The sequence below is a fragment of the Oryx dammah genome, unplaced genomic scaffold, assembly GCF_014754425.2.
Source record: "Oryx dammah isolate SB20612 unplaced genomic scaffold, SCBI_Odam_1.1 HiC_scaffold_13, whole genome shotgun sequence".
NCBI lineage: Eukaryota > Metazoa > Chordata > Mammalia > Artiodactyla > Bovidae > Oryx > Oryx dammah.
In genome coordinates, this window is record NW_024070197.1 from 888,056 (window position 1) to 903,562 (window position 15,507).

Sequence of the window (15,507 nt, forward strand, 5' to 3'; positions counted from 1 at the left end):
CATATTAAAAAACAAAGACATTATGTTGCCAACAAAGGTCCATATAGTCAAGCTATGGTTTTTCCAATAGTCATGTATGGATGTGAGTTGGATCACAAAGAAGGCTGAGAGCCGAAGAATGGATGCTTTTGAATTGTGGTGTTGGAGAACTCTCTTGAGAGTCCCTTGGATTGCAAAATCAAAGCAGTCAATCCTAAAGGAAATCAACCCTGACTATTCATTGCAAAGGCTGTTGCTGAAGCTGAAGTGCCAATACTTTGGCCACCTGATGTGAAAAGCCTACTCATTGGAAAAGACCCTGATGCTGGGAAAGATAGAAGGCAGGAGAAGGGGACAACAGGATGAGATGGTTTGATGCCATCAGTGACTCCACGGACATAAGTTTGAGCAAGCTTCGGGAGATGGTGAAGGACAGGGAAGCCTGGCATTGCCGTCCATGGGGTCGCAAAGATTTGGACATGACTGAGTGACTGTACAACAAGAAAACACTAGAAATAACTCAAATATCCATAAATAGATGAATGGATGAACAGTCAATTATACATGGAAGAGAAAAATACTGAAAAATAAGAATGTTCCTGTAAGGAACATTTAATGAATTAACGAACAATTAATCCATTATGACGATTAATGAATCACAAAGTAACAAAATAGGATCAATGAAATCAGAAAAAGATGTAAACATTTCATGATCAATCATAAGATTCTAAAAACGCAATCTATTGTCAAGGAATGTATGTAAATGGTTGTCTGTACAGCCAGGGCGAGTCAGGAGACTATAAAACACCATAAGGAAAATATGCAGATGACCGGTATACTCATTATCATAATGGTTTCACAAGTGCATACCGGTGAAAACTTCTCAAACTGTACACTTGGAATATGTACAAGTTATTCCATAACTTCACAGAGGTTTAAAAACTGGTTCCATAATAAAAATCCAAATAAAAATCTAAATGCCCGATTCTTCAGAAAATGACTCCACTATCTCAATCCTCAAGACCTGAGGTGCTGTCTGTTCTCAGTGGCAGGAAATATTGGCAAACACTGAAGGCCATCTCCCACTGAGTCAAGAGGACTGCTGACTGGATCACAAAACCACATGTCTGGACACAGTATCTCTCCACACTGCTTCTGTTGTCTGTATAGGAATGGTCTTGAAGTGAACAGCTCAGAAAGGCTAGAAGAATCCCCCCAACCCCTTATTTTGTCTGCCAATGACTTCACAACATAAACATACCTGGAGGTCCTGAGATTTCTGGACATACTCATCCTGTAGTCACTCAGTAGAACATTTGTGGCTGTATCTTTAGAAGAGGTACCTTCTTCCACACAGCTTGCTGCAGTCTCCTCCCCTCTTTAGTAACCAATGTTTCCATACAAACTGTGCTCTCCCCTGCCCCTGCGGTCTTACAACCATGGACACTAGCCTACAGAATTCTTGGTATCAGGGTACATGGCTCCTTTGGAGAACTGTGGTTAAGATTCCCCTCAGCATAGCTCGACATTGTGCATTATCCCCTTTAAGCAAGGAAAAACAAATTCATGTTGTCTCCAGTAATAGAATCCACAGACCTCTGGCATCCAGGCAGAAAATTATAATACAAAGTAGTCTTTCCTAGGAGGCCTTGGCAGCAATGCAAACTGCTACAAAACAAGAGTGCTATATTCGGCCATCTCAGGCACCTGAAGTTTGGATCTCCAATACAAAAGTAATTTACCCCTCAGGTTGACAGTCTTATTGTGCTTTCAAACTATTCCACACAGTGAAGAGCATTTCCAAGACTAAGGTGTTTAAACAATAAGGCCTTTATTATTATACAAATCAGAGTAACATGCAATAGGCAATTTCTGGTTCAGTGACTTGAAAGCCGGAAAACTCCATCACGAGCACAACCTGAGACCAACTGTGTCCCTATAAAAGCTAGTTCTTTGCAAGGACTCAGATAGAGTCTTTGAGCCAACACTTGGCCAGGTCCAGGTCCTAACTTGTCAGAAAAAAGGGAATGAAGACTCCTTAAGGGCTGACGATAGTCATAATTTCCTCCAACACATGGGAGAGTACAGAGGCCAGTTGCTCTGAACACACCAGGATAGTGACTGATGCCAACCATCAGGACATGCCGGATGCTAGAGGGGAGATGGTTTCTGGCAAAGAAATTGGCAGTGAATCTGGCAGGTTACATGTGCTTCCCACACAACTGTGAAATTTACAGTGAATCAATCCAGTCTGTGGACATCCCAATTCGAGATTTAACGTAGGTGGATATTTCCTCACAGACACTTACCTCCACCACAACTATACTAAGGAAGGAAAAAGCATACATTCAATGTGTATGCAAGGCCTTTTCCCAGTGTGAATTCTTTGGTGTTGACTGACATTAGATTTGCAGCTAAAGGATTTCCTACATTTACTGCACATGAGCTCTCCTGTGTCGAAGGAGACTAGAGTGCTGAGTAAAAGATTTCCTACATTCATTGCACTTATAAGGCCTTGCTCCACTGTGCACTGTTCAGTGTCAAATGAGATGGGTTTTGCAGCTAAAGGATTTTCCACATTCACTGCATTCATAAGGCTTTTCTCCAGTGTGAACCCTTTGGTGTTGAATGAGGACAGATTTCTGACTAAAGGACTTCCCACATCCACTGCACTCATAATGCTTTTCTCCAGTGTGAACTCTTTGGTGTTGAACAAGCAGAGATTTCTCACTAAAAGATTTTCCACATTCAAGTCATTCATAAGGTCTAACCAGTGTGAACTCTCCAGTGTCAAATGAGATGGGTTTTACAGATAAATGATTTCCCACATTCACCACACTCATAAGGCCTTGCTCCAGTGTGAGCCCTTTTGTGTTGAAGGAGGCCAGAACTTTGGTTAAACATCTTCCCACATTCACTGCATTTATAAGGCCTTTCATTAGTGTGAACTCTCTGGTGTTTAATGAGGATGGATTTCTGGATAAAAGATTTCCCACATTCACTGCACTCATAAGGCCTTTCTCCAGGATGAACTCTTTGGTGTTGAATGAGATCGGATTTCTGGCCAAATGACCTCCCACAGTCACGGCACTCATAAGGCTTTGCTCCAGTGTGACCTCTCCAGTGTCAAATGAGGTGGGTTTTATGGCTAAAGAATTTTCCACATTCACTACACTCATTAGGCCTCTCTCCAATGTGAATTTGCTGGTGCTGAACAAATCTGTATCTGCATTTGTCACACTCATCAAGACCCTCTCCAGTGGTGAAGTGTATGAGTGTCGCCAAAAACTTTCTTGCATTCAATCCACTTCAGATGACTTTCTCCATTGTTCAAGGCCTCCTCACACTCAATGCTGCTGGGTGGCTTCTCACCGTTGAGAGCGGCCTGGTGGTGAGGAAGGCCCAAGGTAGCTAGGAAGTCCTCTCCAGTCTCCTCACTAGGGACGGGCTTCCCTGACACACAGAATAAGCAGCTCATCACAATCGGGGCCTTGCTCATGTCCATTTTAAAGACTTTATCTCCACTGCCATGCTCTTGGTACTGGTGAAGGTTTGGGTTCAACCAGAAGCCTCTGGAGCACCCACCAAAGTATGGTGTCTGCCCAGGATATGCTGCCTAAAGCTCAGTCAGCTGCAAAGTATCTTTTAAGACTGGGACACATTTCTCACAGAGATGAATCTTCTGGGTGGATGGACCTGACTGAGAAGTCCTGACCTACGACTCTCCTTCAGAAAGGCTCTGCTCAGAAGGTATCACCTCATCCTCCTCCATTTCACGCCAACAATCTGAAAGCAGAGAAACACTAATAATGTGCATGTGAGCTTTACTGGGAAATGGAAGTCCCACAGAAAGGCATGTCACACACATACATTCAAGCCAGAGAATGAAGCCACGTAAATGTTTTCAGGATGAGGTACTGATTTGAAGGGAGGGCTGCTCTGCAGTGACATGCCTCTAAAGATAACAGAAGGGAGACTTCCAGGACAAAGGGCATAAATATGAATGCCATATGAGGAGGAGAGGCAGGATCAATGACTCACTCCTCTGCCAACAACCTTCAGCAAGATCTTGTCCATTCTACACAGAAGGATGGCAGTGTCCAGGCTCACAGAAATACAACTGGAACTGAGTAACTGGGTTCAAGGACTATTTAAGAATATGCACACACCTCATTTTACAGACATACCTCATTATCACTGCACTTTGCTCTACTGCCCTTTGTAAATACCACATTTTCTACCAATTGGAGGTCTGTAGCAATGCTAAGTTCAGCAAGTCTATGGGTGCCAATTTCCCTATAGCATTTGCTCACTTCGTGTCTCTGTGTGACATTCTGGTAATTCTCACAATCTTTCAAACTATTTCAATATTATTATAGTTGTTACGGTGCTCTGTGAATCAATCTATGAGTCACTGAAGGCTCAAACAATGGTTAGGATTTTTCGGCAAAAAAGTACTTTTTAATTAAGGTAGGTATATTGTTTTTTAGACACAATTTTATTGCACACAGTATACTAAAGGATGGTATAACTTCTATATGCACTGGGAAACAAAAAACAATTTGTGATTCACTTTATTGCAGTGATCTGGAAACGAATCCACAATATCTCTGAAGTATGTCTATTAAGTGTAAGTCACTGTGGGAGAACTACAGAGGGTGCAGTGGAGACGAAAGTGATGCATGCAGATCAGAAAGGCGGGGACAGTCAGAAACTGAAATGACAAATCAAGAAAGTGTCAAGTATGCAGAAGAAAGTGTTGAGATGATCTGTGTCCAGTGTCACTCACAACAAAACACTGATGGACACATTGTAGGTTCCTAGTATGATTTAAACACAATCTCATTTTCATGCCCTCACCTTCTTTGACACTCACTAGGGCCGGGCCTTCTTTGAGATCATCTTGCCCTGTTCATACTGTAAAGCAATCAGGGCTCCCCCAACACCCCCCATTTCTGAAACTACATGAGACCTGCATGAAACATGTCCTTAAGGAAAGATAGGAAATGTCAGCACTGGTCCAGAGCAACTCAGGAAACAAGAGACCATAGGAGAGGAAAGAATATTACAACAAAATCTCAAAACAGGGTCTTTCAAGAAAACCTCCATATAGATAGTGACCATGACAAGGTCTAGAATTCCTGATATAGACAGTCACAAGGAAGTCTTAAAATTAAAAGTTCTCATCACAAGGGGAAAAAAAAAAGAAAACATGCAAATCTGTATGGTGATGGATGTTAACCAGACTTGCTGTTGTGAGCATTCTGCAATATATGCAAACATCAAATCTTTATGTCATATACCTGAAACTAATATGTCCTATGTCAGTTATATCTTAATAAAAAAAAAAAAAAAAGGAAAAGAGAAGAATCTGGGTCACAGGGTGTCATAGATATGGACAGTCATCCAGCCAAGGAGAGGGCAGGAAATGCGAGCTCTATTTGGCTGACTGCCAGACTGACTCCCAGACACTTCCCTGCATGCCTCAGGGTAGCAGATGTTGGGGGTGCTTCAGGAGCACAGTGCTCGGGGCAGTGCACACAGCTCAGCACTGGCACCCACAGCACATATGCCAGGAAGGGGGGAAGGTAGCAGAGACCATGGTCCAGCTGTCGAATGGACAGAGCTGTCTCCTGGACAGAGGGAAAGATGGGAAAAGACAGAGGTCAGTTGAGGACACTGGGAGGAATATGAAGGCCTTACCCAGGGATGTTGTAAGTGCAAAGTTCTCCAGCATCACATCACAATACAGGAACCTCTGTGTCTCATTAAGGAGCCTCCACTCATCCTGGAAGAAGTAAATGGCCACATCTTCAAAGGTCACACAGGCCTGCCATGATGGGGACAATTCGTTCCATGACCAGCTTCTTTCACAGGACCCCAAGTTCATCCACCCACCAATCAAACCCTGCTCACCCACCTCCCTATTTCCCCTTCTCAGAGGAGATACCAGGGCTGGTGGCTCTGATGTGCACATTCTCTCATGGTCCCTCTGATCACTTTGTCCACCCACAGCAACAGGCGGGTGGGCAGACAGATGATCCCTAAGCTCTGGGGCTGGCATGCAGGGACTTCTCAGCTTCCAGAAATGAAAGTATTTTAACTCCAAACTTCCCACTAACAGATGGGGTCCCTCCACCTGTCACCTTCTCCCAGGAGCCATCAGTCAGTCACAAGATCCCACCCACAGCCACCTCACCGTTCTGGATCCCGGTGCCTGGGCTGCCGGCACGTGAACACTCGGGGCTTTAGTGTCTGGTGGGATGAGGGCGGTGCGGGCCCTGAGTACCAGCGTTTACCTGAGGCGGGTCCCTCAGCGCCGCCGCCGCCGGCATCGGACTCTGAGGGCGGAGCGGGGCCAGGAGCGGCAGGAGAGGCGGGGGGACGCGGGAAGAGCGGTTCCTCTCCTGGGCCTGGGGTGGCAAGAGTCTGCCCTCGGACTGCCTCGATCTGCACTCGTCGCTCCGGAACCTGAGACTGGGAGATAGCACCCAAGAGCCGACAAAACGACCGCCGCCAGGAGAGTGCCGGAAGTCCCGCCCCAACGCGATGCTCGCGTAGGAAGTGCACTTCTCCTGAGTTCTGATTGGCTTACCGCCGAAGGCGATCGGGGCAGAATGCTCCGGGTAATGTAGTTCCCCTGGCTCTATGCCTGGGCTAGGAGCGCAGTTTACCAGGACCTCCAGGTAAACTCGCAGGGTGAGGGCCATAAGTGCAAAGAAGATTCCGGAACCCTGAGATAAAGGTTTGGGACATCAGCCTTTCTCTTTAAACAGACGTGAAGCAGTGGAGTCCTGCTGGGAAAAAGACTTCTGAAAGGACGCATATATCTGGAAGGCTGTGATCCAAGGCCGTTTTTGCTGAATATAAGTAAGCCCAGTCTCCGGAACCAGAGGGAGCACGCAGCTGTTCTTAAAAATGTGTGCTCGAAATGAATTCTAAATATCTAGGCAAAAGATGTGCTCGTGTGTACACCTGATGGAAAACAGAACAAAACCAGAGTGATCTGGGGGAAATATCTCGTTGTTCACAGAGACAGTGGTATGATTTGTTCCAAATGCCTAAGCAACCTTCTTTCTAACACCAGTGGACATAGAGTCTGTGTGATACTATACGCCTCAAGGATTTAAACCCTCTTTGGAAGGAAATGATGCTAAAGCTGAAACTCCGGTACTTTGGCCACCTCGTGAGAAGAGTTGACTCATTGGAAAAGACTTTGATGCAGGGAGGGATTGGGAGCAGGAGGAGAAGGGGACGACAGAGGATGAGATGGCTGGATGGCATCACTGACTCGATGGACATGAATCTGAGTGAACTCTGGGAGTTGTTGACGGACAGGGAGGCCTGGCGTGCTGCGATTCATGGAGTCGCAAAGAGTCGGACATGACTGAGCGACTGAACTGAACTGAATTGAATTGAACTGAACTGAAACTTAAATAAATAAAAGTGTGGAAAGACCAAAAAAAAAAAAAAAAACTGGGGTCATCAGAATCTGATCTCTTTGATGAGAAGTGATTACTGTCATGGTCTGGGTGCGGGTTGGAAAACAATTTCCAAACATGAGACAGTATGAGCAGGAAATAAAGTTTATTAGAATGGGAAATTCTGTTACAACAGCAGGCCAGCTCAAGGGAAAACTGACGTTGAACAGGGGTTCTTAGTCCACTTTTATGTCCAGGGTACAATGAGTGGGATAGGGGTCTTGCAGGTCATTTGCTGATTGGGTAGGCGTGTATACGTTGGGGGAGAGTAGGGCAAATACCTTCTCCTTATGGGATAGGAGGGGAGACAGGTTATACTGTTCCATTAATAGTTACAACTTGGGGGAGGGAAGGACGATAAGGGTCTGGTTTTTCCATTCCTGCATTCCAAGACCTCCTTGGTTTTATCTGCTCTTTCGTCCTTGCTGCTGCTGCTGCTGCTAAGTCGCTTCAGTCGTGTCCGACTCTGTGCAACCCCATAGATGGCAGCCCACCAGGCTCCCCCATCCCTGGGATTCTCTAGGCAAGAACACTGGAGCAGGTTGCCATTTCCTTCTCCAGGGGATCTTCCTCACCCAGGGATCAAACCCGGGTCTCCTGCATTTCAGACAGACGCTTTAACCTCTGAGCCACCAGGAAAGCCTTTAAGTAGCCTTTAAACAGTAAAAACCTAAGATGGATAGGAATCTGGGATTATGTTCATTCGAGTCTTTAATAAAGAAGTAAACGTTTAATAAAAAATTAAATGTTCAATGAGTATCTACTGATTTTCAAGCTCTATTGTAATTTTGTATTTACATAAAGGTTTTGCCACATTCCACGCAGCTGTAAAGCCTTTCTCCAGTGTGAACCCCCCAAGTGGTCACTGAGATGGGAGTTTGGCTAACAGATTTACCCTATTCACTACTCTACAAATAAGGTCTTTCCCAGTGTGTACTGCCTAGAGCTGCACACCTGAGCACTTGCTGTAAAAGCTTCCTTACATTTGCTAGACTTGTAAAGCCTTTTCCCAGTGCAGACTCAAGATGGTGATCAAGAACGTCTTTGTGGCCAGAAAGAAGTGACCTGATTAGGCGCCTCTTATTCTTAGGACACAGATGGGGGTAAGGTAGGGTGAGGACATGGAGAACCCTGAATTACATGAAGAGGATCGCTCAACACGGTGACTGCCATCCCAGGTGTGCATTGAGTGGGATCTCTAAGGGGAGGAGGAGAAGTACAAGATCCAAGCACATTCGTTATTCACCATCGTTGACCTGCAGACATATCGCTGTGAAGTTGGGGGTGGGGGTGACATTTGCGTTCGAACCTTCCTGGGGCCAGACACCACATTCTTGAAGCTGTGATGGAGTGTACAGATCCAGCGACAGACAATGACCACCACATGTGTGATGCCGGACGTTCTGCTCCAAGCCTATGGTCCGGACACTCCGCATTCCCCAGAGTTCCCTCTGGTCTATAGGTTTTGGCAAGGGGCACCCTGCGTCAGTCACAGGGAACAAGTGTAAACCGGCCCCACTGGGGACAAAGGGCAAGAGTGTGAGAAGCTCCGGGAGACAGTGAAGGACAGGGAGGCCTGGCGTGCTGCAGTCCGTGGCGTGGCAGAGGCAGACGCCGCTGAGCGATGACTACAGTGATAATGGGAAGTGGCGCTGGAACTTCCGGGAACAGAGGAAGAAATTCAGTTCAGTCCAGTCGCTCAGTCGTGTCCGACTGTTTACGACCCCATGAGTCGCAGCACGCCAGGCCTCCCTGTCCATCATCATCTCCCGGAGTTCACTCAGACTCACGTCCATCGAGTCCGTGATGCCATCCAGCCATCCCATCCTCGGTCGTCCCCTTCTCCTCCTGCCCCCAACCCCTCCCAGCATCAGAGTCTTTTCCAGTGAGTCAACTCTTGGCATGAGGTGGCCAAAGTACTGGAGCTTCAGCTTTAGCATCATTCCTTCCAATGAGCACCCAGGACTGGTCTCCGTTAGGAGGAAGAACTTAACTCCTTTTAAAAGAGGCCAAAGGCTGATTTCTGGGACTCTTGTCTGTAGATCACCAGGATGTTGAGAAAGAAATCACTTCAGCCTCCATCACGTGCAGCTACTTCTGTTTGGGACTAAAAATGAATGCTCGCCTGCACAGGTAGGGTAGGCCTCCCAGAGCAGGAAGGGCAGAGCCCGTAGCAGGGAGCCACCGTTGGGCTTCATCACTCTGCGCCCCGTTCCTAGGCAACAGGTCCTGCTCAGCCATTGCCCAGTGCCTCGTGGGCCCCGCCCACAAGCAACTCACTGTCGATGAGCGACCTGGTAGTTGTCCTGCTCAGCTATTGGTCAGCACCGCAGTGGGCCCTGCCGACAGGTAGCTGTCAATGAGGGACCTCTGGGGAAATGATTCAGTCAAAGGTCCCTGATGCGGTGGTCATGAAGTGGAGAGTGAGGTAAGAAGCAGATTCAGACCTTCTCCTGGAGGCCCTCCAACTCACCTACCTTGGGCCAGTGGGTGAGTTGGGGAGCCCAGGGAACAGACTGAGGTCTACATCCGGAGAGCATCAGAGCCCTGACTAGGGCCCTCCACTAGCCGTGGCCCAGCCCTTGATGCAGCAGTGAACCTCTTCCCCATCCCTTTCTCTGTGAGCTAATAGCAGGGGCTGTCTGTGTGAGTCGCGGTCTGTGAGACCTGGTCTTCCACTCTGGGCAGCCTGAGGAGACAGAGGGCCAGTTGGGTTGGATGCCTGGCTTCCTCAGGGACGACAGCTGGGCAGGATATGGAAACCTGGCCCTGAAGGAGCTGCCAACTGAGATCTGCCTCCTCTCAGCTAGGACTGGGGCCTTGGAGGGTGAAAGTTGTGCCTTGGGACTTTGCCCTTTCTTGTCAGGACAGAGAATGACATCCATTTGGTAGAGACTTACAGGAACCTCGTTACCTGACCGTGACCGGACCTCAGGAACAAAGGATCTGACACGGAGAAGTCTGCAACAGCCAACCATGCCTACCCCTCACTTCTTGCTTTTAAAGGGACCTGCTGAAAGCTTGTAGTAACTTTGGGGTTCTTCGGGCATGAGCCACCCATCTCTGTATGAATCTGTAATAAACCTTTCTCTGTTTCAGACTCTAATGTTTCGTATTGATGGGCCTCACTCTGTATCAGGCACACGGACTTGCGATTTCGGTAACGATTTACGGCACCCCAGATAGGACCTCTGTGCCCACAGCAGATTGATCCTGGCCAGGGACAGCCCCTTCCCAAATTCCCAGAAATTGCTCCAGGGAGTTTTCATTTTGCTCCAGGGAACTGGGAGGGATTCTCCCTGACAGGTGCCAGCCACTCAAGGGATGGGGCCGTTTGGAGCAGAGAAACATCCAGAGCTATGGAGCACATTTCATGTCACCTGGGGTAGGTCACTCACGGTTGCACAGCTGGGAATTCCCTCCACTCCAAAAAGCCCAACTGCCACTTAAAAATTTTTTTATGGAGTCCAGTTTATTCTTTCTATTGTTGTTTCTGCTTTTGGTGTCTTATCTAAAATACCATGACCTATCCAAGGTCATGAACATTTATTTATTTTCTTTTAAGAGTTTTAGAGTTAAGCTCTTACATTTAGGTCTTTGATCCATTTCAAGTTAATTTTTGTACCTGGGGTTAGGTTGGGGGTCCAATTTCATTCTTTTGCATTTGGATTTTTTACTTTTTTTTTTTTTTTTTTTACTAATTTGACTGTGCTGAATCTTCATTGCTCCATGGGCTTTTTCTGTAGCTGCAGTGAGTGGGGGCCACTCTCTAGCTGTGGTGCATGGATTTCTAATTGTGATGGCCTCTCCTGCTGTGGAGCATAGCCTCTAGAGCATTTAGGCTTTGGTAGTTTCAGCACATCAGTTCAGTAGTTGCGGTTCCAGGGCTTCTAGTACAGACTGAATGGTTGTGGCACGGGGACTTTGTTGCCCTGCAGCATGTGGGGTCTTCCTGTATCAGGACTCCAACCTGTGATTCCTGCATTGGCAGGCTCATTTTCCACCACTGAACCACCAGAGAAGTCCCCAGTTGCCACTTTTGAAGAAACTGGAGCCAAAGCAGAGGGTCAGGAGCAAAAGTAGGGTGCTGAGCCCCACCTTGGGGAGCAAGAAAACAAGTGAACCTATTGTTATCGCTCCCCTCTGCTGCAGCAGGGACCTCAAAAAAGCCTTGCCTGAATTTCTTGTCTGGCCTCTGATCAATTTCTGTTGATTAAGAAAGGAGGCCAAGAACCCTGGTTGGTAACAAAGCCATTTTATTGAGCTTGAGGGGAAGGTCGAGGCCTGGGAGGACAATAAGATCTGATGTCCTCAGCGGGACCCAGATCTCCCCAGATTCACAGTTGCTGAAAAGCTGACGCCCACAAGATAAATGGTGTGGAGAGAGAACAGGGTAGCAGGCAGCAAAAGCCTCAGTGGACCACTATGAGCTCAACGATCGTGTCTGCTGGCATGGGAACTCACTGTCTTCTCATGTGGGGCTAAATTTTAAAAATAACACTAACATTAAAGATAAATTCATGGACTTAACAGATATTTACTGGTTGCTTGAAATGTGTCAGCTATTTCAAAGCACCTGGGATACGTTAGTGAAAAAAAACTGAGAAACTACTTGTCTTCTTTAAACTTACATTCAGGTGGTGTGAGACAATGGGAATAACATGAGGAAATTATAAAGCATATTCTAAATGGAGAAATACTGTGGAAATCTACATATCCACATACCTATTTATATCCATTACACTGGGGCTGCAGCCAAGGAAGCTTAATTTAGGGTGGAGCACTTTTGAGGGTCGTTTTCTGGTGAAACCTAAGGTGGCGGTGGTAGGTGGAGGACTGGCGGAAGCGTCTCTGGCAGAGGGAACACTCATAGGGCTTCTCTCCCGTGTGGGTTCGCTCATGAGCCCGAAGGTTGGTTCTGTGGGTGAAGGCCATTTCACACGTGCTGCACACAAAGGGCTTCTCTCCCGTGTGAATCCTCTGATGCGCATGGAGGTCTGATGCCTGGAAGAAGCCTTTGCCACACTCGGCACAAATATATGTTCTCTCGTTGTTGTGTCTTTTCTGGTGAACTCTGAACCGAGAGGAATGCCTGAAGGTCTTGGGACACCTCTCACATCTGTATGCTTCTGGGGCTCTGTGGGATCTTTCCTGGTGTTCCCCACGTGCAGAAGTCCCCTCAGAGCTCCGGTGGGTAGAAACAGGCTCAGGGGTGACCTGGTCTGGTTCCACTCCCATGAGGACATCTTGAGAGGAGGGTCCTTTCAGGGATCCGTCCTGGGGCCTGGAGGGGCCTGGACCTGCTCCTCTTCTGGAGCTTCGTGGATTCTCCAGAGAAACACCTCCTTCTTCCAGCCTCCGATGGTTCTCTTCTTGGACAATGATTAGGGAAGGTATTTGATTGCTTAGACTAGTAATACTGTCATTTACTTGATGAGTTTTCACAGAAATGTTGCCATCATTTTCTATATCTTCATTTCCTGTAGGAGGTGAAAAAGTGACTCAGTGAAGTTATACCCAAGAAAGAGCCCACATGGGCCACCCCTCTGGGACCTGGGCTCTGCCCACTCACTTTGTCCTGTTTCCAGGGACATATCTTGCACAGTCCAGGACGGAGTTCCCATGTTCACCCCTCCTGTTGACAACTGATTGGTTAGATGAAAGATGACTTCTTTTAAGGGCATATTTTCTGAAAAGAGGGCTTCCTGCCCCTGCATGCGGACATGGACCTATTTAAAAAAAAAAAAAGGGCATGATTATTCACATGTGGATCTACTATGTGACAAAACCAGTTTTGGAAAACCCACCGCAGTCAGGCTTTCCCAATATCTTTGTACTGTGGGCTCCCATACCTCTTTGTCCTGCCCTTATTTCTGCTTGTATCAAATTTCATGGTAATTTCTTTTTTACTGTGTCTTCCATGATGAAAAAAGACGAATACTGCGAGTCCCTTGGACTTCAAGGAGAAAGGAGATCAAATTAGTCAATCCTAAGGAAAATCAACCCTGAATATTCATTGGAAGGATTAAAGCTGAAGCTGAAACGCCAGTACTTTGGCCACTTGATGCGAAGAACTAACTCATTAGGAAAGACCTTGATGCTGGAGAAGATTGAGGGCGAAAGGAAAAGGGGGTGACAGAGGATGAGATGGTTGGATGGCATCACCGACTCCATGGACATGGATTTGAGCAAACTCCAGGAGATAGTGGAGGGAGGGAAGCCTGGCATGCTGTAGCACATGGGGTCACAAAGAGTCGGACACAACTGAGTGAACAGCAACAAGGCTTTCTGAGGGAAGACCCAGATCTTGTCAAGGCATTTCTAATCCTAAGGTTTCTGCCCAATTGACATTTTCTCAGTGGGGTCCTCTTAGCACTTCACCTATAAAAATCAATTACACTAATTAACATGTTTGTTCCTATATGCCTCACTGAATAAACACATAAAATGTTGATTCTTGCTTACTTGGGACAGTAAATATTGTCTGGGTGAGGAAGAGTGATCTGACTAATAACTTGGTCTACAGTAACCCTTCTTTCTCTTCTTCCAGGCATCAACACCTGAATGTACTATTTATTCCTTACTCCTTTCTGCCCCTCATCCCAGAGGTCAGAATGCTCTACTTACCAAGTCAGGTAGCTTTATGCAGTCATCATGCAGGTCTTCTGTGAATTTCTCTAGGTCTCCCCCACTTGCTTCCCATTTCTCTTTCAAAGTAGACTTTTCACTGTAGTGCTTATTGATCATAAATTGTTCCAGGGCAAGTTGAAAAATAATTTCATCCTTGCTGTGTTTTTCTGGCTGCAGCCATAAATGAAATGACTTATAGAGTCTTTGCAGTTCCTGCCTTGCACGTGAGTTATTGCCATTTTGCCTTAAGCCAGGCTGAGTGTTCTGCAGCTTAGACATATTCTCTGCTGTTTGCAGAGTGGGTCCTCGACTGGGGATAAAGTCTGTGTTTGCTGACTTTGGGTCATCTTTGAATGGTTCACGCTGAAATGATGCTCTGAAACCTAAATCCATTCTTGGCAATGTTTCTTATAGATTCAACTGCAAGGATTTAGTTCTTGACGTCTTTTGTTTCTGGAGATCTGCTTTAAAACAACATCAGGACACTTATAAATAATATTGTATACGTTTTCTTATTTCTTATTTTCTTATCTCACTATTTAGGTAACAATCAAATGTTGCATAATTGCTGCATACGTTGATAGTGTTGGATGCTTAAAGATCATACAATAGAAACAGGAGACTTGTATCTAAATATATATATCACCAGTATAATTTAAAAAGAAAGAGAGAGCACACATTTCAGGCTCAGATAACTTCATAAGTAAATTTTGAGAAAATTAAGAAAGTAATAACTAATAATACACAAATTCTCACAGAGCATAGGGAAAGAGGAGACATTCCTATTTTAATTAATGAACCTTCCTGATCATGAAACTTTACAAATGCATTAAAGTAAGGACGACTACTCTGTAGTAATTCATATGAGTATAGATGTAAAAATCCTCAACTAAATATCTGCAAATGAAACCAAGTCATGTGTAAAGAAAGTATATTATGTGTAGATGAATTCTATGTTCTGCGTGCATTTTGAGTTAAATTTCAAAAAGCCACATAATTTCTCACATTAATAGAACTGAAAGAACATACTACCACATAAGCAGATACATTGAATATGTTTAATAAAAGTCAGTACTCAATCCTAAGAAAGACACTTCCTAAGCTAGGAATAGAAGGAAACTTTCACTGTGATAAAATAATTACAAAATAACTACAACCAAAATTACTCTTAAAAGTACAACAGAAATTGTTCTTAAAAGTTTTATTCTTGGGATTGAGAGATGGAAGTCCACTGTCAACTCTATACAACATATGACTGGTACCCAGCTGGTTAAATAAGATCAGAAAATGTATCAAGGACTTCCCTGGTGGTCCAGTGGTTAGGACTCGGTGCTTTCACTGCAGGGACATGGACTCCATCCTGGTCAGAGAGCTAAGATTGCATATGCTGCATGGCATGGCCAAAAACAGTTTAAAA

General features: G+C 45.7%; 2 protein-coding genes across 2 annotated transcripts; both read right to left on the reverse strand.

The window, feature by feature from the left end:
* Positions 1 to 629: 629 nt before the first annotated feature.
* LOC120873001 (zinc finger protein 586-like) lies at positions 630 to 6,689 on the reverse strand. The gene is given in 5 exon segments (XM_040253756.1): positions 630 to 2,748; positions 2,750 to 3,286; positions 3,699 to 3,765; positions 5,683 to 5,809; positions 6,279 to 6,689. Coding segments are annotated over 5 exon segments (1,371 nt in total). The 3' UTR covers positions 630 to 2,519.
* A 5,541-nt stretch (positions 6,690 to 12,230) lies between these two features.
* On the reverse strand, positions 12,231 to 14,483 carry ZSCAN4 (zinc finger and SCAN domain containing 4). Its single transcript, XM_040253757.1, has 3 exons — positions 14,088 to 14,483; positions 13,033 to 13,189; positions 12,231 to 12,940 (listed from the first exon to the last, which is right to left on the reverse strand). The coding sequence occupies exons 1-3, from the start codon at positions 14,481 to 14,483 to the stop codon at positions 12,231 to 12,233; spliced, it is 1,263 nt and encodes a 420-aa protein (XP_040109691.1).
* Positions 14,484 to 15,507: the final 1,024 nt, after the last annotated feature.